A 26,077-nucleotide genomic window follows, 5' to 3' on the forward strand; every position below is an offset into this window, starting at 1 on the left:
TTTAATGAATTCCCTTTTCCACGTTTTTAGTACTAATACCATGTGATTAACTATTATTATTATATCAGCATTGATTCATACACATACTAGCAATTTATGTTTTTTTTTACTTGATTATTTAAAGTTGTATTGGATATAGAATATATTATATTAAAAAGAAAATAATCACTTTATATATCTCACAAAGATTAGTTAGCGTGAATATGTACTAATATTATGATTAAAAAAAAACTAATATTATTATCACCTTAGAAAGCTCCCATTGGTTCGCAGATGCTATTATTCTCAAGTTTTATGTTTTCATGGAAAATAACGAGTCTAGATGCCACGAAAGGGTGGTCGTTGTTTCCAAACATTCAATACAGCTTTATTTGTTTCTTATAGCCCAGGTGAAGGGAATATGTAATGCTAATTAGCATGTGGAGTGAAATATACAGAAACGAAAGAAATATAGACATTATAGATTAAAAAGTTATAAGAACATCTCTTATGGTATTTAAATAAGCAACTCATTTTATTTTTTAATGTTACCTCAATTATAAACAACCTACTTAATTTTTACTTGAAATCACAAATATTTTTCTCTCTTCAACATTTCATATTCTCGCTCTTGTAAAGAATGATTGTTTTAATAGGAAACTTTATCTAATTTTAAGCAATCTAAGTGCGTGTTTGAAAACGCGTCAGAAACATAAAAATCACATAATTTATTATAAAAAACGTGGAAGTTATAGTTATTTACTTCTCATTCAACGTGAAAATTCGTGTTCAAAACGCAGAAGCAAACACGCTCTAAAATTACATTTGATGCATTAAAATAATATTTAATTATTAAGTAATTCTTATTAGAGATACTCTAACAACTCATATATTATTTAATTAATGGAGTCAAATAAATCCTTTATGGTCCATTTAATTCGCTAATAATCATAATATTGGATAAGATAAATATAATTGTTTCATGTTCGATTTATAAGATGATTATTGGATAGGTCAAGAAAGATAAAGAAAAACAAGACAAAAATCCAAATTTTTGTTGTTTAATAAAACACAATACAACTTTTTGTCCCAAGTATAAAAACACGCACTACTACCATGTTATTGCATCGCCACCACTTTAACTCTTACCATTGTTGCCTATCACTATCTACCACAATTGTTGTTAATGCAATCTATCACCACTGTATTTGATATCACTTGTCATTACCATATTTATATCATTGTCGTTGTTGTTATTATTATAACTACTAGCACCACCATTATTATTATTATTTTCATCACAGTTCTCTTTATTATTGTCATTATTAAGATAATAATAACTTGTTATAATAAGTAACCTTATATTTGTTTCGTATATATAAGAACTAATTATCTAATTTATCAAGATTAAGAAAAATAATTAATTTAGTTGATAATAGTAAATTTGTCCTATTTATATATTTTTTCTAATACTACCTCTATACTAATTTTTTCTTCTAATTCTCATACTCATGTATCTTCTAATCAATTAGAATGTATGCTCTATACTATTTATCTCTCTTGATTAATACTTTTCTTTCTTTTAACTAAATAGATTTAAAATTTATAATTAATACATTTTATCAAAATTAAGGAAACACACTTTAATTATGAATATTTTAATCTAACATTAAAAAATATATAAGATAATATAAATTGAATCTTATATTAAAAAAGCAAACAATTATTTTAAGTTACGTTTTATAAATAAAAATAAAAAATTATTAAAAAATATATTATAATAACTTTAACATTATTTTTTTATATTATCTATTATTCATCAAACAATGTTTAGAATAAAAGATTATTCAATAATTTAAGTATATATCATTTTCCTTGTCCTTTACTTTTAATACGTGTCAAATACATGTTAAAGATTACACATTTATTAAATGAGTATATAATTTATTCAAATAATACTGTTAAATATTATATATATGTATATATATATATTATATTTATTAGATTTATTGAATGTAATATATTTTATAAAATGCGTGAATAGGTAAAAAAGGTTCGACGAGGGAAAAAAAAGATGAACATGACTCTTGCTAGGTGGGAACATTCCACCTTCTACACTTCAGCATTAACAAGTTCAGACTGCTGCTGTTATTATTGAGGCAAACACAAATCTCAAGCCAATTATTAATTGACACTCTCTCAACCCCTACGACATACATATAACCAAAAAAATTGTTTAAGGTTTTTCACTCAAATGTAAATATATTTTAATTAATTTTATTTAATATTTTTAATCTAAAAATATTCATAAGATAATAAATAAAAATATTATTTATAATACATGTGATCATAAATATTTTAATAAATTTAATATATATTTTATATAAAATCATGAAAATTAAATATATTTAACTACTTTTCCTAATTTGTATGAAATTGATTTCTTTTCTCTTATATATAGATTTAGAAGGGGTAACATCATGTGTATATCAGAAAGTTATAAAAATTTAATTATTTCGATAATTAATTATAATTAAAATATTTTTAAAATAAATTTGCTGAAAAATATTTTTTATAATTAATTTTATTCTGATATAAAAAGAATCAATTTAATCAGTTTTAAAAGTAAAAATTTGTTAAATATTAATCATAAATTTCAAATTTCAAATTTCATAAAAATAATTAATTTTTTTTATCAAAATAATCTTGTTTACAAATTTAAGTTATCAGTTCTAAATATACCTTTTTAACAACTTTAAAAAACCAACTAAAATGTAAGATTACAATCTTTTCCAAACATGTTATGCATATGTAAATAGGAAAATATCTATTAAAATGAAAAATAGTTTCCTGTAATATTATTTGCATATTTAGATTATATTTAAACAAATACATAACATTAATATAATATTTAATTTTTTGTATAGCATTTTTTGTGAATATTGTACGGCATATATGAATTTAATTAATTTCAATGTAATGTTAGTAATTTTTTTTTTATAACTTTCAAAAGATTAAAAACATCATTCATATGATAAAAAAAAATTAGAAACACCATTTCTCTGATTTTTTATGGTAATTATTGCACAAGTAAAACACACATACACATAGTATACAAGCACACACATGACTTACATATTTAGCAACTGGAACAATATACGGTGGAATATTAAAAATTAATTTTTTTAAGACATTTAAAAAAAGGTCTTTGAAAACAAAACATTAACTTTATTTTATTTATTATTTTTTTTGGGATTTTTTTTTTTGCATAAATAGATTAGCTTTACGGTTTTACCTATACTAATATTTTAACTCATATAATGTACAAAACTAAATATATATATAACTAAAATTTATAATAACTTATATATAAATAAATATTATATTTAAATATATAATTTATATTTAAAATTTATATAAATAAATATTTTTAAATATATAAATTATATATATATATATATATATTTTAATAGTAACATATAAATTTACAATAAATTATTTATATCATAATATAATATTATTTTTATTTATTAATAATATATTTTAACAATATTAAAAATTAATTTATTAATAATTATGATAAATAAGTACTGTATTAGATAAAAAGTTAACAACATTATTAAAAGTACTATTGCACAAAATAAAAAAATTATGTTTAATATATAGGGTTGATTTTTTAAGAATTATTTTTATTTTATATTTTATCACTATTATTATAACTTTAAATTTATTTCATGAACCACTGATCTGGATTGCTTAGTTTTTGGAGAACTCTTATTTCTTAAAGAAAACACAAACCCAAAACCAGCAATAGAGGAAATAGAGGGCAAGCCTGATGTTGAGTCCCATTGGACCAAGAAGAAAAGAAAGGAAAAAGCTAGATGGGCCAATGAAACAAATAAGAAAAGCAAACAGTGACATCAAATAAATAAATAAAAGATGTTGATAGGCTTCGAGTTAATTTGTTTGGTAAAAATGAATGAGTAATGAATGTGTCTCTGAAATGTGAGTAAAATGGGTCCTAGTGTAGCTCAGCATTTAAATTAATTTATGAGATGAAAAAATGGGTCCTAGTGTAGCTCAGCATTTTAAATTAATTTATGAGAAATTCTAAGGTATCATTGAAAATTTAAAGGATTTTGAAACTTTTTATTTTTTTTAAAAAAATATGTAAACATTTGATATTTTAGAATAACTTGATTACATTTATTATTTTCTTAAAATTCTCTCTCTATATATATATATTACATGAAATATTTGGATTTATATATTATGGATATATATATTTTTTTTATATATTATGATTCAAGATAAATTGAGAATTTTCATATTTATATGTAAATTTTGAGAAACAAATTGAATAAAAATTTCACAAAATCATCCTCTATTTTAGAAAATAAAATTTTATTATATTTTTTTCAAAGTTATTTTAATTTTTACAAAATGATTTAAAATGCTTGAATTAGTATTTAATGAGAAAAAAGAGTAAATTAATTGCTTAAACAAAAAATCACTTAGTGTATAAGAAAAAAAAAGTGAAAGTGAAAAGAAAAAGAGAAAAACTTTTAAATCATTTTTATTAATTTTAAAAATTTACCATATTAAAATATCTTAATTTAGAAGCTACCCTAGTAACTTCCTTAATTTATTCTTTCACATGCTTTGCTGTTTACAACCAACATTTTTTTACACTTAGTGTTGGTTTTGCGTATGGGTGGTTGTGAAGTGAAAATAATAAACTGCATGCAGAACCAAACTTGCTATTTGTGAGTTTTAGAACGCGAAATTTGCTTGCTTGCATGTGAAATAATGATTGAAAAAGTAACAAACTCGGGATGATGACAAGAAAAGTGTAATAAAATATGGTGTTCAAAATTGTTAAAGATTGTGTGGTCCATTTCCATGTGTCCAAAGCAACGCCAATCGCGAGGAATCAGTCACTGTTAGCGTGTAGTTCTCCTCTCTTCGCGACACTTCTTATTCCCTATTATTCAGCATCCAAACTAAGTAACTTCTCCAAAACTCACAAAAACAAAGCACTTGGTAAAGCAAAACTTGCTCCATTCGAGTTTGCTGATACGAGATTGCGATGGCAACAGTGGAAGCATCCAACCAAGCCATGGCAACCGTGGCTGACAAGGCACCAGTAACTGCTCAGAGGAAGATCACTCAGGATTTGGACACCAAGCTCCCCAAACCATGTCATCTTATCTACCATTCTCTTCTTATTTTCCTTTTAACTTCTTTTTTTATTTGTTTCAATTCATGATGATTGATATTCCGGAACTTTTAGCTAATAAGATGTCATTCAATTAAGGACCCAAATGAGGAAATTTTAATGGGGTTTCATCAAATTTGAATTTTGTATTTCTTTTTATATCAGATTTGCCTCGAGCTCTGACTGCCTCCGACACAGAGAATGTGAATGGGACATGGGGCCACAGACACAACGACATGTCCGTGCTTCAACAGCATGTTGCCTTCTTTGACCTTAACAATGACGGTGTTGTCTACCCATGGGAGACATATAAGGGTACTTTAAATCTTGTCATCCATTCTATGTTTACTTTTATGATTTTAGAACTCTTCCCTATCTAGGTCTATAATGATAGGATTACATTTCATTTATATATTATTATATTTTGTTTATTTATATCCTCATCTCATATCATAAGTTGGTAAGAAAGTTTTGTAAGATTGAATTAGATGTATAGTTATTTTTTTTAAATGGAATGGTCTTAGTGATAATCGATGAAGGATTGTTCCTAATCATAGTTATTTTATGAATATCTAATCATACATATTTTACGTCAAATAGGATCGGATTGTATTGTCAACTAATTATATGACTAAATTAGAAATTAAAATATATAAGCGAAAGATTCTCAATCTGTAAGTGAGTTTTGTAAGTTTGATTTACATCAACCTTTCTCGAGATAGTGATATCTAGCTAGTTAAATTAGATTCTTGTTAAAGACATGTATTGTCAGTTCATTTATTTTAATTCGAAGGAGACAGATTTTATTGTTGTTGTTGATAATTTTGCAGGATTCCGTTCGCTGGGTTTCAACGTGATTTTTTCCTTTATATCTTCGATTTTTATTCATGTGGCTATCAGTTATCCTACTCTTCCTGTGAGACACTCGATCTTAACATGAAACTGGCCTAAGTGTATTTAATTTACCTCACCATTAATATACACCTAATCACGTGGTACATTTTGTGATTTCTACAACAGACATGGCTACCTTCACCTTTTCTCCCAATCTACATTAAAAACATACATAGGGGAAAGCATGGAAGTGACACTGGTGGCTATGACACAGAGGGAAGGTTAGTGTTGATGCCTAGCTACTTTGGTGAATAGTAACATCAGGTGTTAATGTGTTATGACTAAAACAAACAACAACGCAGGTTCATGCCAGCAAATTTGGAATTCATGTTCAGTAAGTATGGTCATGAGGTGCCTGATAAATTGACATTGAAGGAGCTGTGGCACATGACTGAGGCAAACAGGGTTGCATTTGACTTCTTTGGCTGGTCCTCTACTACGTACTCTTTAAACTTATTTGCATGCATACACACTCACTAACACACATGTTGAGAATCCTGAACTGAAAATGGGTGAATCTAACTAACTGCAGGGTTGCGAGTAAATTTGAGTGGGGAGTTTTGTACATGCTAGCAAGAGATGATGACGGGTATCTGTCAAAAGAAGCTGTGAGGCGTTGCTTTGATGGGAGCTTATTTGAGTATTGCGCTAAAGTGCGCAAAAGTGCTTCTGGAAAGATGGCCTGAGTCAGATATTCACTGTTAGACTCACATTTCGATTATTGTTCCTGCTCTTTTATTTCAACTTCTTCAAAATTAGCAAAACAGAACTCTCATTAGTATAAATTTGTGTTGCTCTTGTATGTGTGTTTCTTCATAGAATGCCAATTCTTATGGTACTTTCTTTCTCTTCAATTTTTTTTAACTACCAAGTATAACTAGTTTTTTTTAATGAGATTTTCTTTCTCAATTATATATTTTTCAAATACAAAATTAGAATTCAAGACCTTGTTTAAGAGTATCAGATTTAATTTCATTCAAATTAATAACTTGTTAGCTTCTTTCTTTTTGTTTTTTCCATAATATTTATCACATTTTTTCATTTTTTTTCTCAACATTTTTATATCTCTCTTCCCTCCACTTGTCCACTTTAAAATTGAGATGCACGATCAACTTTCTCAAAAGATAAATTTGTTTGTTATTTTTTTATTCAAAAAATTAATAAATTGGTTTTAGTTGTTAATTACAAGCTTTAATAATCGATCTCTTCTTATTTTCTAAAATAATTAGAGAGAGGCTAGTTTGTTCTTTTTCTTAATCCTAAACAAGATTTTAATATTTTTCCTACAAATCAAGACTCATTTTTAGTTAATAAAATACACAAACTTGGCGTATTTGGGCTGTATTATACTTCTATACAAGTCTTGTTTAACTGCATATTATCAAACTTGATAGACATCGATAGTTATATTGTTTCATTTAGCTTAACAATATATATTATTACTAAAAAAAATAGACCTTTTTTAACAAAATAACAATACACCTACCAATATAGTTTATTGTTATGCATACTATTTAAGCAATTTTAATTGTATCCTTTCATGAGTTTATAATTACGCGTGTAAATTATCAGTTCAATATTTATATAGTAGATGCTTATTTAAAACGATGCTTCCTAGAACAATTTCTACATAAAACGGTGCCTAGGATGCATGATTATTGCAAATGATCCTTAACTAGGAAGGGTAAATTCAAATTGAGATCGTTATTAGATCCCCAACGTGGGTAGGATGTTACAAAACAATTAACAACAGAAGTATAAATGAACAAGTAATAGTCTAAACTACCCCCACTTCCAATTTCAGCATTGTAGTTCCTTTCCCGGAAGATAAACAACGGCATCAATCAGATCAAAAATGTCAAAAATTGCGTCATTGGAGAGAAAGTCAGGACTATCATCTGATTATATATAGTTGATAATTTGCAGTAACACTATGCTTCAATGTATGAACAGATCGATCGGAGCTGAAACTAGAGTGCAGTATGGAGCCATAATGAAAAGAGAACATGAATGCCTCGAGAAATTTATTTGATTCCCACCTTCTATACGGAACGCAAGATGGCTTCACTTCAATCGTTTAAGATCAGACGTTCTTCTTGTTACAGGAACTAGATTTTAAATTTTTCCTTTTCCTATATATAGTTGAGCCATCGTAAATGAAAGTAGAAACTTCATCAGTCTTATCATATTCGTTCAAACCAATAAAATAAAAGCATATTATTAGAACGACATAAACAATATACAGATAAAACTTGATGAAAAATATGAAGAAACCTATGTTCCCCAAAGGTTGCTCACATATCATTAAGGATTTTCAAAGTCTTCCAAAGACCAAGAGTAAAATTGATGCCACTTTTAATATTAGGATGCCAAATTGATGTGGAGTGCATCCTAGGAAAGACCAAATTAGCAGTCTCTTTCATTCATGTTGGTAGTATATGTTGAGTAAAACAATTAACAATACATTATAGTGATTAACAACACATTCTTCTGAAGAAACTTTTTATTATTCACAAAAAAAGTATTATAAATAAATTTTGATAGATCATACTACTTATATAGTTACCAACACTCTTGTAAGTCTTAACTATCATGCCTTTTTTGTTTTGGGAACACTTGCATATTTAAAGATAATCCTACATTATGCTACCGAAAAACCAAACAAAATAGTGACATTACTTTATTATATATATAGAGGGAGATTCGTTTATTCTAGAAATAAGTCTAGGTAGGCTTATTGATCAATAACTCATGTTGTACATTAAATTTCATTGATCTAACCGTTAAATTTAAAATTCTTAATACATAGATCAAATCTATAAATTTTTAAAAAATTTGAAAATAATTTGATACTTCATTATATCAAATTTAATAATTATTCGTCAATTTAAATTAATAAAATGAATTATCAAATAATTTTTAATTTTTTTAAAAATTTGTAGATTTGATCTATGCATTAACTTTAAATTCAATCATCACAAAGTAAGTCTAAATAAGCTTACTCTTGGAGTAAATGGTTCTTTCCTCATATATATATATATATATATATATATATATATATATATATATATATATATTATCAGTTAATTTGAATTAATAAAATATAGTATCAAATAGTTTTTAAATATTTTAAAAATTTTATAAACTTAATTTATGCACTAAAAACTTTTAATTCAATGGTTGAATTATTAAAATTTGATGTAAAATGGAGCAAATCTAAGTAAACTTATTCTTAAAGTAAATGAATTATTCTTTATGTATATTCTTCAATATTATAAATTAAATGTTTAAATAATTTTAGTCATGGAATAGTTTTCGATTTTGGTTCATGTAAACAATTTTTTTTTATATTTCTAAAATTGTAAATTTATTGAATTTTTTTCTCATAAAATATTTTCTTTGATTTTCATCATTCTAAAATCTAAAGTCATTATTTTTTACTTTTAACATTCACCAGGTGATAACTTAATCATATGATATATATACACAACTAATTAACAAAAATCACATAATAATAATAATAACGACTAAAATTAATAATTTCAAATTTTAGAAAAATGAATTTTTTTTACAAAGACAAATTAAAAACTCCCTTATATTTAATCCTAAATTATATTATTAGTTAACTTGAAAAGTGAGCTTCTTACCTACATTTCTCCTTATAAGCATAAGTTAACTTAAAATGAGTTTTTCCCACATGTTAAAATCAACTTATCACCTCATATTTTGAATAAGTTAGATGGAAAAACTATTATTATAATAAATAAAGAACAAAGTTGATTTTAACTTTTTTTTTTTAATGTGCCTTACGCAATACTTTTTAACTAACCAAAAAAATTCTCTCAATGACTCCTCTTATTAATAATAGAATATTTATTCATTTCATCTTTCATCTCTATATCAATATTTTTTAAGAAAAATTATCAAGGTTTAAAAATAATTTTATATTTAAAATATTTATTTATTATAAATTTTAATTTTAATTACATTAAAATAAACAGAATGCAAAATTATAAGATCCCAAAACACTTGTCTAATTGTATACTAACCTTTTTGTTTCTTATCACAGCAGAAAACGCTTCCACAAGAACACCGAAATGCTTTAATAGGATGATCGTGGTCATCAAAATCAATACCATAATCCTGCAAGTAATGGCACATACCCATGAGAAAAATAAAGTGCTTGGTACAGTCTTCATGGACATCGAAGATTTGAGAAATTCATTTTAAAAAGTGAATTTGTATTTAATTCAACTCTATACAATTAATTTGAAAAATGATAGTTATTTTTTATTTATATACACATCTATGATTATCTCATTAATTAACATAAGATCTATAACACACTCATGCTAATCATTGAAAATCTTCGACCTGAAGTTTACAGGTCATCTATAAGTAGTTCAATAAAATATAGTTTGATAAATTTAACAACATTCAAAAAAAATTATTAAGAACTCACTACAACACAAATGGTATTTAGCAACATTTGAAAAATGTTACTTAATTATGTATAAATGTTGTTAATTTGTTTTAGCAACATATTATCAAATGTTGTATATAGTCTATGTTGCTAAAGACTTTTAATAACATTTTTGCATAAATAGGTAACATTTTTTAAATGTTATCAAAGTAGTATTCTTGTAACATTTTAATAATTTTTTGTAACATTTTAATGATGTTGCCAAGATTTTGATAATCTTATAAAATAATAATTAATTTTAATTTAAATATTACTACCAATTATTATATTTTTATGTCTCCTAAACTTCTAGCCTTCTTTAAGTTTTTAGGGAAAGACATTTTTAGTTAGTCACCACTAATTATATATAGAATATCAAATTTTATTTATCTTAAGTATAACTATATGAGTATATATACTCTTTATGAGTTATTAATCTATTCGATGTGGGACTTTAATTATGAGTTACAATTAGATATAAAAGAAATATACTTTTTTTTACTTGATGTGGGACTATGACTTTAGAAGCAATTATAGTAACATTTTTCAAAAAAAATGTTGCAAAATAACTTATGTAAATTTTTTTTACTCGATATGAAATTTTGATTTTGAAAACAATTAAAAAGAATAATATTGAAATAAAAAATGTTACTCTACTTATAATGACATTTTTCAAAAAAGTGTTACAAAATAACATATTTATTTAATATATAGTAACATTTTAATAAATGTAAACAAGAAAATGTTACTAAAAGATTAAAATCTAGTGACTTAAGATAAATTTATATCATTTTATACAACCCCAATTCAATTTTATAAAGTCGATTCTCTACTTATATGAGTCATTATGATCATCTTCCTGTTTAATGCGGTATCTCTGCATGAATTTGGTACCGGAACATATATGGGAGCATTACAACAATAGCATTTAAGATACTTTACAGGCATATGACACCACCTCCAACAAAGTATTACATCTATCTAAGAAAAATTAAACTATACATGATTAATAATTATTATAAAAATTAAAAAATTTAATTACCTTCATGCCATTATAATTAGGTGATATTGAAACAACTATGTTCACTATTCATGCATTTAAATTAAATTCATAAACTATTACAAACGCACAATAATTATAATAGGTACATGTCTTATATTATATCGGTCCAACTGACTTACCCATGTCAACTCCTCATATGCACTCACTTTCCTGTTGGTAAAGAACGCAAGCTGCTCCAAAGGAACAAGGCACAATTTTAAGTGTACGCCCGTAATTTAATTTTTAATGTTATGCACAAAACTAAATAAATCAATATGGTGTATGAGAACTACGTGAATATGAAAGAAACTAATCATTAATTACGTGGTAATAATGATGATCTGGACTCTCTATTTCAACAGGAATGTCTATGAGATTTGCATCATGGCATCTGAAATAAAAAACACAGATCAATAATTGTTCTGTCCTCGGGCCTGTTCACTTAAAAGAAAAGAAAGCGACAGTAAAAAATGAAACATTAAACTGAGCATGTTTGGCCATTAAAGATGCCAAAATTTTATCTGACTGGTTAAGCAAGTAGTAATTTTAGGAGATTAATTATCATAGGATCAATATAAAAATTTTATACTTTCAATCCACTAGAAATCATATTATTAGATGACACATGCATTGTAATTACATTCTATTTTAATTGAAAATGATGAATTTTTTTAAAAAAAGGTAGTACATCTTGGCTTTTATTTGAGAAAAAAAAAACAACTAATTCTACAAGACAAAAAAAATTAAGTTGATTAATGTGATCAAATTATATTTTGTTCTTAATGTATCAGTAAAGTTAAGAGAAAAAAGGCTATGCCAGTAAAATATAGTTAATCAGTCATCTAATTAAATCTATATCATGTATAATGTTTATTGCTTTTTATAATAACTAATTTAAAAGTTAAATTAATAGTAAATTTTGATTGGTTCACAATGTAAAAAAAGTTTTTAATGACATAGTTAAAGTAGTGGTTATGTTTAAAGATATAATAGTAATTTAAAGAATAATTTTCCCACCAACAAATGTAAATTATATAGTTAATAAGTCAATATATAGCTTTACTTGCATGAGAGATGAAGGTCTCATTATTAACAGGCTTTGCAATAAAACTAAGAATAATAATTTTTATTAACACATTGAAAGAATGAAAGTGAGTGTATATTTCTTATAATTGGGAAGAAGAAAAATACAGTTATTTATTTCTTATATATAAAAGACCAGAGTAGTATTTTTGGTATATTATTACCTATGATTGATGAACCTTCCAACGTTACCATTAATTGTTGCATCTAAACATAGTGCCTCTTCATCCTTTAACCCCTTTTCTGAGCCCCAGTCCGCATCAAGAGTTACAGGATATGTATGTCTTTCTTTGCCAACATTCCCCATAATCCTATCGTATAACTCCATATTGGTTAATATTTCTCCAACATATTCACATACGAAAGTTCCCTTTGGTAAATCTTCTAACGTTCTAAGGCCCCAGCCTTTACCTTCACGAGTTAAGAACACCTGAAGTAAAAAAGATGAAAAGGCACTCATTATGATGCATCAAGAGCAAAGTAATGATTGTGTTAGGATTCTATTGCAAGGTATAAAAATTAAGTGTGAAGTAGAAGGTATGAGCGTTATGGGATTTTCTTAAAGTGGGGTTTATCAAACTTTGACTCTAACTGTAATAGCTAGAATTTGTTGATTTCTCAAGGTTTTCTACCGTGCTTCTTAGCCACAAACAAATGGTACGGGTGTTGATGAAGGCATTGCGGTGTTTTCTTAAGACTAGCCAAAGGTCTTACAGCCAGCCACTATAGGTGTTGAGATCCAGCAGAATTACAAAGCATAATGGGATGTTATATGAGGATCCAATTCCAAAGTTTTTAGTAAGGGGTTCATAAGGTTTCAACTCTTAACTATTTTCTTGCAACAACTAACATTTGTGACCTTATTCAAATTGATAAAGATATAATAATATCAATAATAACTTCTCTAACACTTTTTTTTTTATTGAATGTAAAAATTTAATGGAAGTTAATTACAAATATTGTGCGTTTTGTATTTTATTTATGAATATGTCTTTTAATTTAGTATTAAGATCCATCAAAATTTGTGACTTTCAATCTATAATAAAGAGCATATTAACAAGTAATAGAGTTTTCAAAATACAATTTATTAAAGAAAGCAATGGCAAGAATAACGAGATATACAAAGTATATTTATTTTGTTTTTCATTTTCTGTTTTAATTAGGTCTTTAAATTAAAAAAAATTATAATTGAATTTGAGTAAATTTTTCTCATATCACCATTTTTGGACATTCATAACAAATTATTATTTCATGTTATTATCTAAAAGGAGGGATCTGTTTATGGAGTAAGTCTTAGATTTATTTAATTCAATAATTCATATTTTACATCAAATTTTAATGTTGAATTTAAAGTTCTTAATACATAGATTAAGTCTACAAATTTTAAAAATTTTGAAAATCATTTGATATTTTGTTTCAAATTCAAATTGATGAATAATTACAAAGATATTTTATATGTTAAATTAAACTAATGAAATGAAGTATCAAATAGTTTTTAAAATATTTTTAAAAAATTTGAAGACTTTATCTATGTATTAAAAACTTTAAATTCAACGGTTGGATCATTGAAATAGAATGTAAAACATGAGTTATTAAACATAGTTCAGGTTTAAGATTTAGGATCCCTCCTCATCATCTAAATGTATTAGGTTTTAATTAATAAGAATTAAAACTTGATACACATCAATGATAATGCAAATGTGATTGTCCAAATACAATGATATAACTCATCTTATAAAAAAAGATTAGGTATTACTAATGAATTTCTAATTCTGAGAAATCTCAAATTACGTACGAATTAATTTTTTTCAAAATTTCATGAATCAAATGATGAAATAAACCATTAAGAAATTATGAAGGAATCTCAAATTATCAATCAATACCAGCAAACCATTAGTCATAATGAATTCAATCTTTTAAACAATATTTTATATTCAAATTTTGTGGATGAAAAAAAAAATAATTAAAAGAAGATTAGAAGTGATTAATTATATTTCTTGACATATATTAGTTATTAATAAAACTAGGAGATTAGGGCTGGGCAAAATTAACTTAACTTAACTAAAACTATTAATAACTGAATTATTTTAAACTAAAAAACTAAAACTATTTAAAATAAAACTGAACTAAACTATTTTTTAATTCAGTTTTAAAAAACTGAACTTATTTAAGTTACAGTTTAGTTAACTAAAATTAACTACACGTTAAAAAATAAAACCACGCACGAGCACGGGTTGCAATTAAACTACGCACGCACGCTACTATTAGGAATCCGGAATCCCTAATTAACCAGCCACCGCCCACCAGTAAATGCGAAAATGCAATCTTCACTTTTCTACTCATTCGTAAGTATTCCAATGGGTCATGCAATTTCGTTTTTATTTTCCTTCACTCACCTTCTCTATGTGTGAAAAGCTTCTTATCTTCATCTGGGTGTTGAATTTTTCCGTCAAAAACTTTTTTCCCTAACTATAGTTTGTTGACGGCAGTGTGATGCATTTGGACTTGAGATTGTGCATTGGTTTCAAGGGTTTGAGGTTCTACGAATGATTTTCTGAGTTGGGGGTATGATTGACGTACATATGTTTTCAAAGGATTTTGCTTTTTTTTATAAACATGATTTATACAATATCTTAAAATTAATAATTAAGAATTAATTATACTTACGATAATTTTTATTGATGAAATATTATCTTAACTTTTAAAAAAATAGTTATATTATTTTAAAGGGTGTGAAACTAGTTGCAAGAGTTGCATTTCTAGATTTGGGTTCTGGTTGTCTAGGTATATGATTTGGAAGTGATAGATATGATTTGCAATAGTTATATTATTTTAAAGGGAATGAAACTAATTTATATAATCTTTTTTATTTGTTAGCATGTTATATGGTTGTAATTTATTCTTGGACATGATGCAGTTTAGGCACAGTTTAGAAGCAGTTCATGAATAGTTCAGTTCAAAAATAGTGCAGTTCAAAAACAGATTAAGGTGTAGAGCAGTTCAGTTTAGTTTATATTATAGTTCAGTATAGTTCAGTACAGTACAGTTTAATAGAATAAAAAACAGTTCAGTTCAGTTCGTCTGAACTAATATTTAGTTTAATTCAGTTCATGAGAACTATTTTTAAGTTTAGTATAATTTTTATAAGTTCAGTTCAGTTCAGTTCATTTTGCCCATCCCTATAGGAGATACTTCTTAGTTCTTACCAATAATAGGATGAGTTAATCACCTATACATTGTCAGTATAAAGTTTTTTTACACTGCCAACCAATTATATCTTTTAATTGTACCATATCAGTATAAACACATTTACTTTTAAAAGTGACATAATACAATTAAAAGATATAATTGGTTGTGAGTATAAATTATACTGACAGTATATTAGTTGATTAACTCGATTATCATAATTGATAAAAAAGTTGTAAGAGTATACAAGAAATGCTTACCTGCAATTTGCATGTTATACCTCGTTGCACTAATCGATTTCCGCATTGCATGTCACATCCACATTTCCTCCAGCATTCCTTAATAAATTTCCTAACCATATGCCCCTTGCAGCGTTCAGGCATGTACTCATTCTTGGACTTCTCCAAAGGGCACTCTTGACAGTACACATAATGATGATCTTGAGGTTCATTCTTCATAGACATACAAGCTGTTAGAAATTCTTGTTTCAACAAACCTTGCGGAGTGTAAGCAAACTCTCCACCAGTTTCCTGAGCACATATACAAGGCAATGATGCGGAAAGACAGTTGCCTGAACAATCAGAACAGCAACCCTCATCCGAAATCCTAGCCAAAGAAATGCTTACAATAGCACTTTGATATATTATATTATATGGTATGTAATTAAACTTTGGCAAGTCCTCCTTGCCAATTTCACCAATTAATGATATTTTCACCTTTTCTGAACCTTTTGTTATGTCACTGATAAAATGACTGGAATTCCTTTCACCTTGATTATCACATTGCTGTGAATTGCCATGTTTGGAATTTGATCCCTTTCGATGTCCCAACTTGAGATAACTACTGCAAAAATCATCTAATAGCTTTGGCATAGAAAAATGGGATCCAACAGTGTTGCAAGAGCTGAGGTACTTCCTGTCCATGAACTTCATTACAAAATCCAAATTAGGAATACTAAAGTTTGGTTGTCCCAAGGCAGAGTCACAATCTAAAAGTATTTTTACTTCTCCCAGACTCGAAGAACCAATCTTAATGTTTCCATTATAAGCGGTAGTATCATTGTTGCATGCTGATATATCATGTTTACTTTGAAAATCCTGATCCTGAATTGACAAAGGTTTAACAAAATGACTTCCTTCGGACGCATCAGATAAACCTGAAGAAAATCAGCAAGAAATTAACTACAAAGCAGTCTTTTACTTAAAAAGAAATTATATAAACCCAAAACAACAACCAATCACAGCACCACTTCAAGGAATTCGCTAAAGGAATCAATGATGTTGGACTCTCTAAAATTATGGCCTTAATTAATTTAAGAAATCATTTTTTTAATAATTTATAATTATTTTAAAAAATTAAAATGTCTCTACATATCAAAGATTTACTTACTCCAAAAGTGAGTTTTGACAAACTTATTTTACTTAATAATTCAAGTTTTATATCAAATTTTAACAATTCAACCTTTAAATTAAAATTATTAAGTCTACAATTTTTAAGAAAATTTGAAATCATATTATACTTTATTATATAAATTTAAATCAACGTATAAAATCTTAAATTATAAATTAAAAGTTCTTAAGTCTACAAAATTTTAAAAATATAAAAATTTATTTGATATATCGTTTCATTAATTTAAATTGATAGTTAATCATAAAAGTATTTTATACGATAATTTAAATTTTTATAACAAATTATCACATAATTTTTAATTTTTTTTAAAAATCATAAACATCATTTATGCATTAAATTTTTTTTATTAAATTAATAGATCGTTGAAATTTGATATAAAACATAAATTATTAAGTAAAATAATTCTTTATATATATATATATATATATATATATATATGAGGAAAGATTCACTTATAAAAATAAGTTTACTTACACTTAATAACTTATATTTTACATAAATTTTAATGTTTCAATCATTAAATTAAAAAATTTTAATGTATAAATCAAGTCTACAATTTATTAAACCCTAAACATATAAAATATTTTTATTATTATCTGTCAATTCAAATTAATAAAATAGAACATCAAATAATTTTCAAAATTTTTAAACTTGATTTATATATTAAAAACTTTTAAAATTTGATATAAAATATTATTTATTAAATAAAATCTAAATAATATAAATTTATTTGTTATATATATATATATATATATATATATAAATAAATAAAAGTGGTCTACTTTGATAGATAGTTTATGGTGGACCATGTTTTTTTTGCCCAGTAGATTAGTTTTATTCAACAAATGATTTTCTACATCTATCCCACTGGATCATTTATGCTCCCATCTCTCTAGAATTCTTCACCCCTCCGAGACTACTCTCTCCTCTTTAAGAACCCAAACGCATTCGGCCCCTCCCTCCGCCACAACTCTCCACCGGTTACCACTCCATGCGCTTGCAAAATCTCCTACCCCCATATGATGAGAGCTTTACCATTTCTAGAATAGAAAAACCAATGTCCCATGGTATTTGTGAGGGGTTGCTTTCTCATATCTAAAGGTGTTACCGGATGAAATTTTTGAAATATTTAAACAGAATCGATTAATTTTATAAAATTGAATCGATTATTTTAAATTGATTTAGTTTTTTTTTTTAATTTGATCGATTTGATATAATTATTCATTATATATATATATATATATATATATATATATATTAATTTTTAAAAATCAAATCAAACTAATTCACTTTGTGAAATTAAATATGATAATTAAACTGATTTTGCACAGCAAATTGATTTAAATTTTCTCAAAACAAATCGGTTTGATTATGGATCAATTTGGATTTTTTAATACTCCTACTCATCAAATAATATTGGAACAAATCCAAACCAATGTACCATATTTGAGAATAAATGTTCGGGCTCTTCGGTCTCCCCTTTCAACGGCAACGTCTAGTTTCCAAACCACCAACCACATTGGAATGTACTGTGTAACAAAATTCAGCCTAATGCACGCACATATCTATGTACTCACTGCAAATGTTTCTTAAATTAACAACTTACTAAGATACACTTTGTTCCACCACAAATGTTATTACGAATGCTAAAAAATTGATCATTCTACAATGCATTATATGATGATAAAAAATACAAGTAGATGTTTTTTCAAAGATGGTCTTAATAACTCGGTGGTCCATGTAAGCATCAATTTTGTGTTGGTAAGGACGAAGAACATGAGAGGGAGGAGGGAAAGGAAAAAAAAAGGAAAAATAATTTGGTAAAAAAGATACGGTAATACCATGCAGATGAGATAAATCTAAAAATAGTTAAAAGAGGTACAATATAGATCACACATAAAGATGGTGCACACTAGAATTCATCTATATATAGATAGAGAAGAGATAGAGAGAAGAGATCAAATGACTCCAAGCATAATTTTTGATAAATTTATTTCATTCAATAACTCGTTGTGTGTGTTAATTTTTAACGATTTAATCATTAAATTAAAAATTCTTGATACATAGATCAAGTTTATAGATTTTTTAAAATTTTAAAAATTATTTGATACTTCATTTCGTCATTTCAAATTGACAAATTATCTAAATAATAATTTCTAAGTTGATTTGAATTTATATAACAAAGTATCATACAATTTTTAAAAAATGTGTAGATATAATCTATACATTAAAAATTTTTAATTTGATAATTTGATCATTAAAACTTAACATACGCAATAAGTTATAGAGAGGGATAGTTTTACCAAGAGTTATTTTTAGAATCATTTAATCCCTCCTTATAATCAAATTACTTTGAAAGTAATTATTGAAAATGTTACTCTATTTAATAACTTATGATGTATAATTTAGCAATTCAACCAATAAATTAAAAATTCTTAATGTATAAATCAAGTCAATCAATTTTTTAAAATTTTAAAAACTATGTGATCATTTATTTCATTAATTTAAATTAACAGATAATCATAAAAACATTTTATACATCGATTTAAATCTATATGTCAAAATATATCATATAATTTTTAAATTTTTAAAAAATTTATCAACTTAATTTTTAAACATAAAAAAAGATTTATCAATGTTGAATTGTGAAAATTTCTTTATTAATCATGAGTTATTAAATAAAATAATTTTACCGAGAATTACTTTTTGAGAGTCACGCTTCTAGTTTCAAAAAAAGAAGATTAAAGTTATTAGTGGGAGAAGTAGGCATGATTACCTTTACGATTCGTCGAAGTAAGTTGTAACTTGGGTTTCTTATTTCTTGGCTTCACAATCTCTTTCTCGAAATGACCAGAATGCCCAGCAGACGATGCTTTCTCGTGAGGATATGATTTTCTATCTTTAGCTGCCACGTGAGGTAAAGTTGAAATCTTTTCTACCTCACTCGACGTACTTGTATGTGATGCTTGTGAACTGGTTTTGGCCATAATATCTTCCATGAACGTTTGAGATGGCTCAATGCTATTCTGCTCAAAAGACTTTGGTGATATTTTATTATCTTCTTCACGTAACATTTGACTTGATAAATCCTTGTCATCATCATCTATCAGGATAGGTTCCTGAATTGGTTTCTCTCCACCATAACAACTGTCATTACCTTTTTTCTCACTTTCAGCTACCTATTTGAAGAAGCGTATAACATGGGATTAACTTTTAAAATATTCAAAAGGGAAAAATGCCTGATGAAGATTCAAATGATACAACCAAAAATAGTATGAAACAAACTTCCTAGCCTGTTGCAGATACCAATAGGCCAATAGGTACACAGGCATTAAACACGCATGTTTAAATAAGCTTATGCAGAAATATTTATAGGAAAGAAGAATATAACAAAATTTTGAAATATTTATATATATAAGTTTATGTATAAATAAGACATTGGTAAACATGAATAGAATATTTACAAAGACAGTCTATAAAATATGCTAAAGTATATATATAATAGAAAAGAACCTTTTCTTTCTCAACATCGAAGTATGCATCTACAAGTGTCCGATAATTGTCATCTTCAATAAGTTCCCAGTTTCCTTCATAAACTTTTAACAGCTTTATCAACACTGGCTTTACCTTCACACTAGAAATTCCTAAGGCCTTCATAAAGTTAAAGGCCTTACTAACTCTTGGATTAGGGGCCATGATGCTTCCAAAAAATAAGTGTCACCTGAATTTAACACTATCTTTTTAAATGGCCTTTTATCAAAGGTCACTATCAACTCGAACTTTATATGACCAAAAATCAATCCTCCTCCTGTATATGTTCAATGAATTAAAAACAAAGTTAGAGGGGAGCTTGAAATTACGAAAGGTGAAACACCTTGCAACAGATCTCTGAGGCAATAAGAAAAATCCAGGACAACGTTTTCTAAAACTTATAATTGAATGTCTTTTAAAAGTTGCACATAAACAAATTCCAACACTTTTGCATCATATTTGAATCTCTTTAATTAATTTATTTATAATAAAAAAATCCGTACCCTTCACAAATTACATTATATTAATCTTTTATTTTGCAAAATCAACAAAAATAAAAAAGTTATTTTATATAAATAAATTTTTTTAAAAGTAACTTTGAGTATATAAATAAAATTTATAATAAAAATGCCTTAGAATATATAAATGAATACTTATTTAATATAACTAAAATTTATAATAAAAAATTACTTTTAAAAATATATATATTATAATTATAATTTGTAAAAAAATATTTTTAAATGTGTAAATTATATTATAAATGTATGATAAACAAATTATATTGTGATATAAAGCTATTTTTATCTATTAATAATTTACTTAGAAAAATAATGAAATTTCATCTAAAATAAACATAAAAAGAAAATTTGAAAGTAATAGAAGGTTAAGAATTTTTTTGAAAATGTTTTCTATATAAACATGTCCTTAAGAATACTGAGGTAATCTATATTTAAAAAGGGTAAAATAGCCTTAAACATAAATGAAGACTAAAAATAGTTGTAAAAAGATATATTCTCTTTATATAATAGTAGATATATGCAAATAAGTAGAGCTGTCAAAACGGGAAAGCCCGGCCCGTTTGGCCCGGCCCACCACGGGTTGGTGGACTAAACGGGCCGCCCACCAACCCACCTGATTTAAAAAAAAATTATAATTTAAAATAAATTTCAATATAAAATAATATTTAATATAAAGTAAAAATTATTAAACTAAGTATCATGGATACAACATTAAAATTAAATTAATAAGTGTGCAACTTTAAAAATTAAAACAAAAAATAAAAAATCTTTCATGAGAGTGATTATTCATCAATATTAAATTTTATTAGAGGTTTGGATAGATAAATTTATAGTAATTTCATATTGTTTAACATTGATTTTATCTTTATCTATAAAAAAAATGATATCTTATTAAAATAATGCATATATAATAATAAATAGTTAAGTGAGTTGTTAGTGGATTGTTAGTGGGTTTAGGGGATGGGTTGGCAAGTGGGCCAGGTGGGCCGCCCGGCCCACCACGGGTTCAACCCGGGTGGGCCGGGTCGAAAGTGGGCCGGGTCACATTTTTTGACCTATCATAAATTTTTTATTTTTCTTGGCCCAGCCCGGCCCGTTTTCAAGGTGGGCCGAGTTGACCCGCGGGCTGGAGCCCACTTTGACAGCTCTAAAAATAAGTATGTGTAATCAACTCTTGCAAAAGTGTTTTCTTTACAAAAATTTTAGATATTTTTTTAACTTTATATATAATGTAATTTTTATTTATTATAATTATTTGATGATTAAGTTTTAATATTTTAAAAATAATTATTTATAAAAAAAATAATCTCATGTTATAATTTAAATTATTTATCATAAATTTAAAATACAGTTTATATATTTAAAACTATTTGTTTATTCAAATTTTATATATAACTTATATATTTAATTGTAATATATATATATATATATATATATATATAATTTATTTTAAATTTTAGTTATATATAATAAATATTAGTTTAAATATGTTTTTACTCTTTCAAATTTAAGATAAATTTATTTTTAGTCTCCTCAAATTTAAAACTATTATTTTTAACTCTTATAATTTTAAAAAATTTTATTTTAGTCTCTCATGTCACTAATAATATATTGGAAAGTGATAAATTAAGACAGTTATGCAATATCAACTGGATTTAATGTGATATTTTCACTAACAGGGATACCAATAGATAAATTTTATATAATAATATTTGATAAATTTCTTAACAAAATTTGAATATAAGGACTAAAATAAGATTTTTTAAAATTATAGAGACTATAAATAATAATTTTAAATTTAAGGACTAAAAATAAATTTATCCTAAATTTGAGGGACTTAAAACATATTTAAGCTATAAATATTTAACTTGTGCATACTTAAATACTAGTTTAAATTTAAAAATGGCAAAATTTATATGTAATACTATATGTAATGACATTGTTGATGTTATTTTCTAATCATAATTAGTATTTTATCTTGATAATATATAATTACATTTAGTGTAATATTTAACAAGGTAAAATTCAATTTTGATTAAAAAAATACTTCTAAAGAAAATCACTCTCATTTTTATTTTTTTTATTAACATTGTCACAATCTATCTGTACTGAAATTTTTTTCTCAATCACCTTTTTTAATCTGATTTTCCTGTAATGAATCACATTTCCTAGAACAAAACTATAAAAATATAAATCATGTTTAACAGATTTTTAATCAAAAAATACACATTATATATATATATATATATATATATATATATATATATATAATCACTAAAAAATATCTTTATTTGACAGTGGAGCAAATTTTGTCTTTCTTAACAAAATCTTTTTATACACATAAACCTATATATTTCAGATTTGGTAAAATTGATGATAGTTGTCTCACAAAACTCATAATAACAATGGTTTTTATCAGTTGTTATTTACAAAAATTTCTGGCAATACATAAAAATTAAATTAAAAAATAAATAACTTTTAGTAATACAATTTCTATTAATAATTTAAAAACTTATCGGAAAAGTTCAATAAACACAAGTGAAAATAGTAAAAAAAATAAAATAAAATAAACTAATGAAACTATTAGATGAGAAGAATAAAGAAAATTGATATAAATGACGATTCATTTTCTTTTATTTGATTAAAATAGAAAAGGAAAAAAAATAATAACTTTTCTTTCATCTTCCTTTGGATTCAAGTTTTAAACTTTCCTTTGTTTGTCAGTTTCAGTCCATCTCATACAGAATAGCAAAACTTAACCTAAAACTATGTTCGCCTATGAGTAACAGATGAGAAATGTACTTGATCTCCTAAAACTATGTTCGCCTATGAGTAATAGATGAGAAATGTACTTGATCTATAAAAAAATCAGATACTGTATTTGGAAATGTAAAACAATACCATAAAGAATTATGTACCTGGAGAAAGAGACGAAATGATTGATTCAGATGATGAAAAGATGAAACGGTTGAAGAAAAAAAAAAAAAGAGCAGCCGAAGGAGAATAGTCTGTTTTCAAGGATAATTTGTTACGAGGTCTATCAAATAGAAAAAGTGGGAGTCTGTGAGAGTATAAATAGGAAATAATAACGGCAGGTACAATTTAAGTAGATATTTACATTTTACATGTTACATTTTTATTTTTTATTTTACAAAATTAATTTTTATATATAAAATGTTTTTATATCAAAATGTTTTTAGTGTTTGTTTTAATGAAAAAGTTTTTTTTTAAATTAATTTTTGTTTCTATTTTAATTTTTATTTATTACAATTATTTATAAATTAAATTTTAATATTTTAAAATAAATTATTAATAAAAAATTATACTATAATATAAATTATTGATCATAAATTTTAAATATAATTTATATATTTTAATATTTTACTCATTAATATTATATTGACAATATTAAGTTCAAATCTAGTCCTTGTATATATTACTTGTATAAACTAATAATTATATTAATATTGTAACTTTTTGTTAGGGAAGATAGGTCTCTATAATTATTAGACAAAGAGTCAATAACGTCAATAACATGTTAAAGGTTTTTAGAGTTCAAACAATTATCATTGTTCATTCACAACATTTGATATATTAACAACATTTGTTATTTTTATTTTTATTAATATTAATTTTTTAAAGAAAATATTTGTCAAACAACACATTATAATAAATATTAATATGTTCTCTTTAAATCACAAAAAGTTCAAATATGATATCTCAAAATGTCATGTTTTGTAAATACTATGTACTAGTCATATTATTTTTCAACTAAATATCTTATTGACGGTACAATAAATAAAATAAGTAATCATATAAATCATACCATGAAAAAATTCATCTAACATTAATTATAACATTTTTTTTATCATGATTTTTATTTATGATTTTTAATTATAAAATAATATTTTATAAAAGTTATATTAATTTTTTTAAAATATATAAAACTACAAAGTAATACATTTTTTGAAAATAAAAATTATTAAGTTAATTATTGTTTTTAAGAATTTAAGCAAAAGATCATTATGGGTCTAATTGTTTTTTTTTCTTCAATTTTTTTAATTTTTAAAAATGAACCAATAATTTTGACCAAATTATGATATATATCTATTTATTAAATAGATAACTTTGATCTAAATATGAACACTACTTATTTAATTATTATATACAATATCAATTTAAAATAATTTAATAACATTTTGATAGATAAAAAATTAAAATTAACAAATAATTTGAAACTTGAAATTTAATTCAACTTAAACATGAAGTTTTCATTTACTTAAATTAAAATGGACCAATATTTTTATATTGAAAAATTCTTATAATTAATTAGCATATGCACAGAGTTGCCCGTGCAATGATTTATGTGATTTTATTTTTTACATTATAATGAATGTTTTAATTATTTCATAATATGATGTATATGATTGTTTATTTTATAATTATAAAAATTATTTTTTTAATATTATAATTAATGTTGATTGATTATTTTATAGTATAATTTATATGACTGTTTATTTTATTTAATGCGTCATAAATTTAGTTAAAAAATAATTATGACTCATAATTGAATCAAATATTTACGAAACACCATATATTGAGATATTATATTTAAGTTTATGTGAATAAAACACATATCATTCAAACTTATGTGGTAGCATATTTCATATATATCCATCATAAAAACAGTTTATGCTTATGATACATGTCACACAAAGTTCGATGCAATTATCACATTATCATAACATCACAAA

The 26,077-nt window shown here is 25.1% G+C and overlaps 2 protein-coding genes across 3 annotated transcripts; one reads left to right on the top strand and one right to left on the bottom strand.

The window, feature by feature from the left end:
* Positions 1–4,909: 4,909 nt before the first annotated feature.
* On the top strand, positions 4,910–6,945 carry LOC109818201 (peroxygenase). 2 transcript variants are annotated; one of them, XM_020383622.3, is made up of 6 exons: positions 4,910–5,180; positions 5,363–5,512; positions 6,028–6,113; positions 6,218–6,312; positions 6,394–6,531; positions 6,624–6,945. In XM_020383622.3, the coding sequence occupies exons 1-6, from the start codon at positions 5,069–5,071 to the stop codon at positions 6,775–6,777; spliced, it is 735 nt and encodes a 244-aa protein (XP_020239211.1). In that variant the 5' UTR covers positions 4,910–5,068; the 3' UTR covers positions 6,778–6,945. The 2 variants fall into 2 exon arrangements, with proteins under 2 accessions (XP_020239211.1, XP_020239212.1); XM_020383623.3 differs by having other exon boundaries at positions 4,932–5,180; positions 6,394–6,519.
* Positions 6,946–7,776: 831 nt separating this feature from the next.
* SUVR4 (SET-domain containing protein lysine methyltransferase family protein) lies at positions 7,777–25,487 on the bottom strand. The gene is made up of 9 exons (XM_020383639.3): positions 24,242–25,487; positions 20,788–21,082; positions 20,051–20,453; positions 16,125–17,020; positions 12,843–13,108; positions 11,920–11,986; positions 11,736–11,786; positions 10,141–10,234; positions 7,777–8,223 (listed from the first exon to the last, which is right to left on the bottom strand). The coding sequence occupies exons 2-9, from the start codon at positions 20,968–20,970 to the stop codon at positions 8,207–8,209; spliced, it is 1,977 nt and encodes a 658-aa protein (XP_020239228.1). The 5' UTR covers positions 20,971–21,082; positions 24,242–25,487; the 3' UTR covers positions 7,777–8,206.
* Between the last annotated feature and the right edge of the window lie 590 nt (positions 25,488–26,077).

Source organism: Cajanus cajan, chromosome 6, assembly GCF_000230855.2.
Source record: "Cajanus cajan strain Asha chromosome 6, NIPB_CcT2T_4, whole genome shotgun sequence".
Classification (NCBI taxonomy): Eukaryota; Viridiplantae; Streptophyta; class Magnoliopsida; order Fabales; family Fabaceae; genus Cajanus; species Cajanus cajan.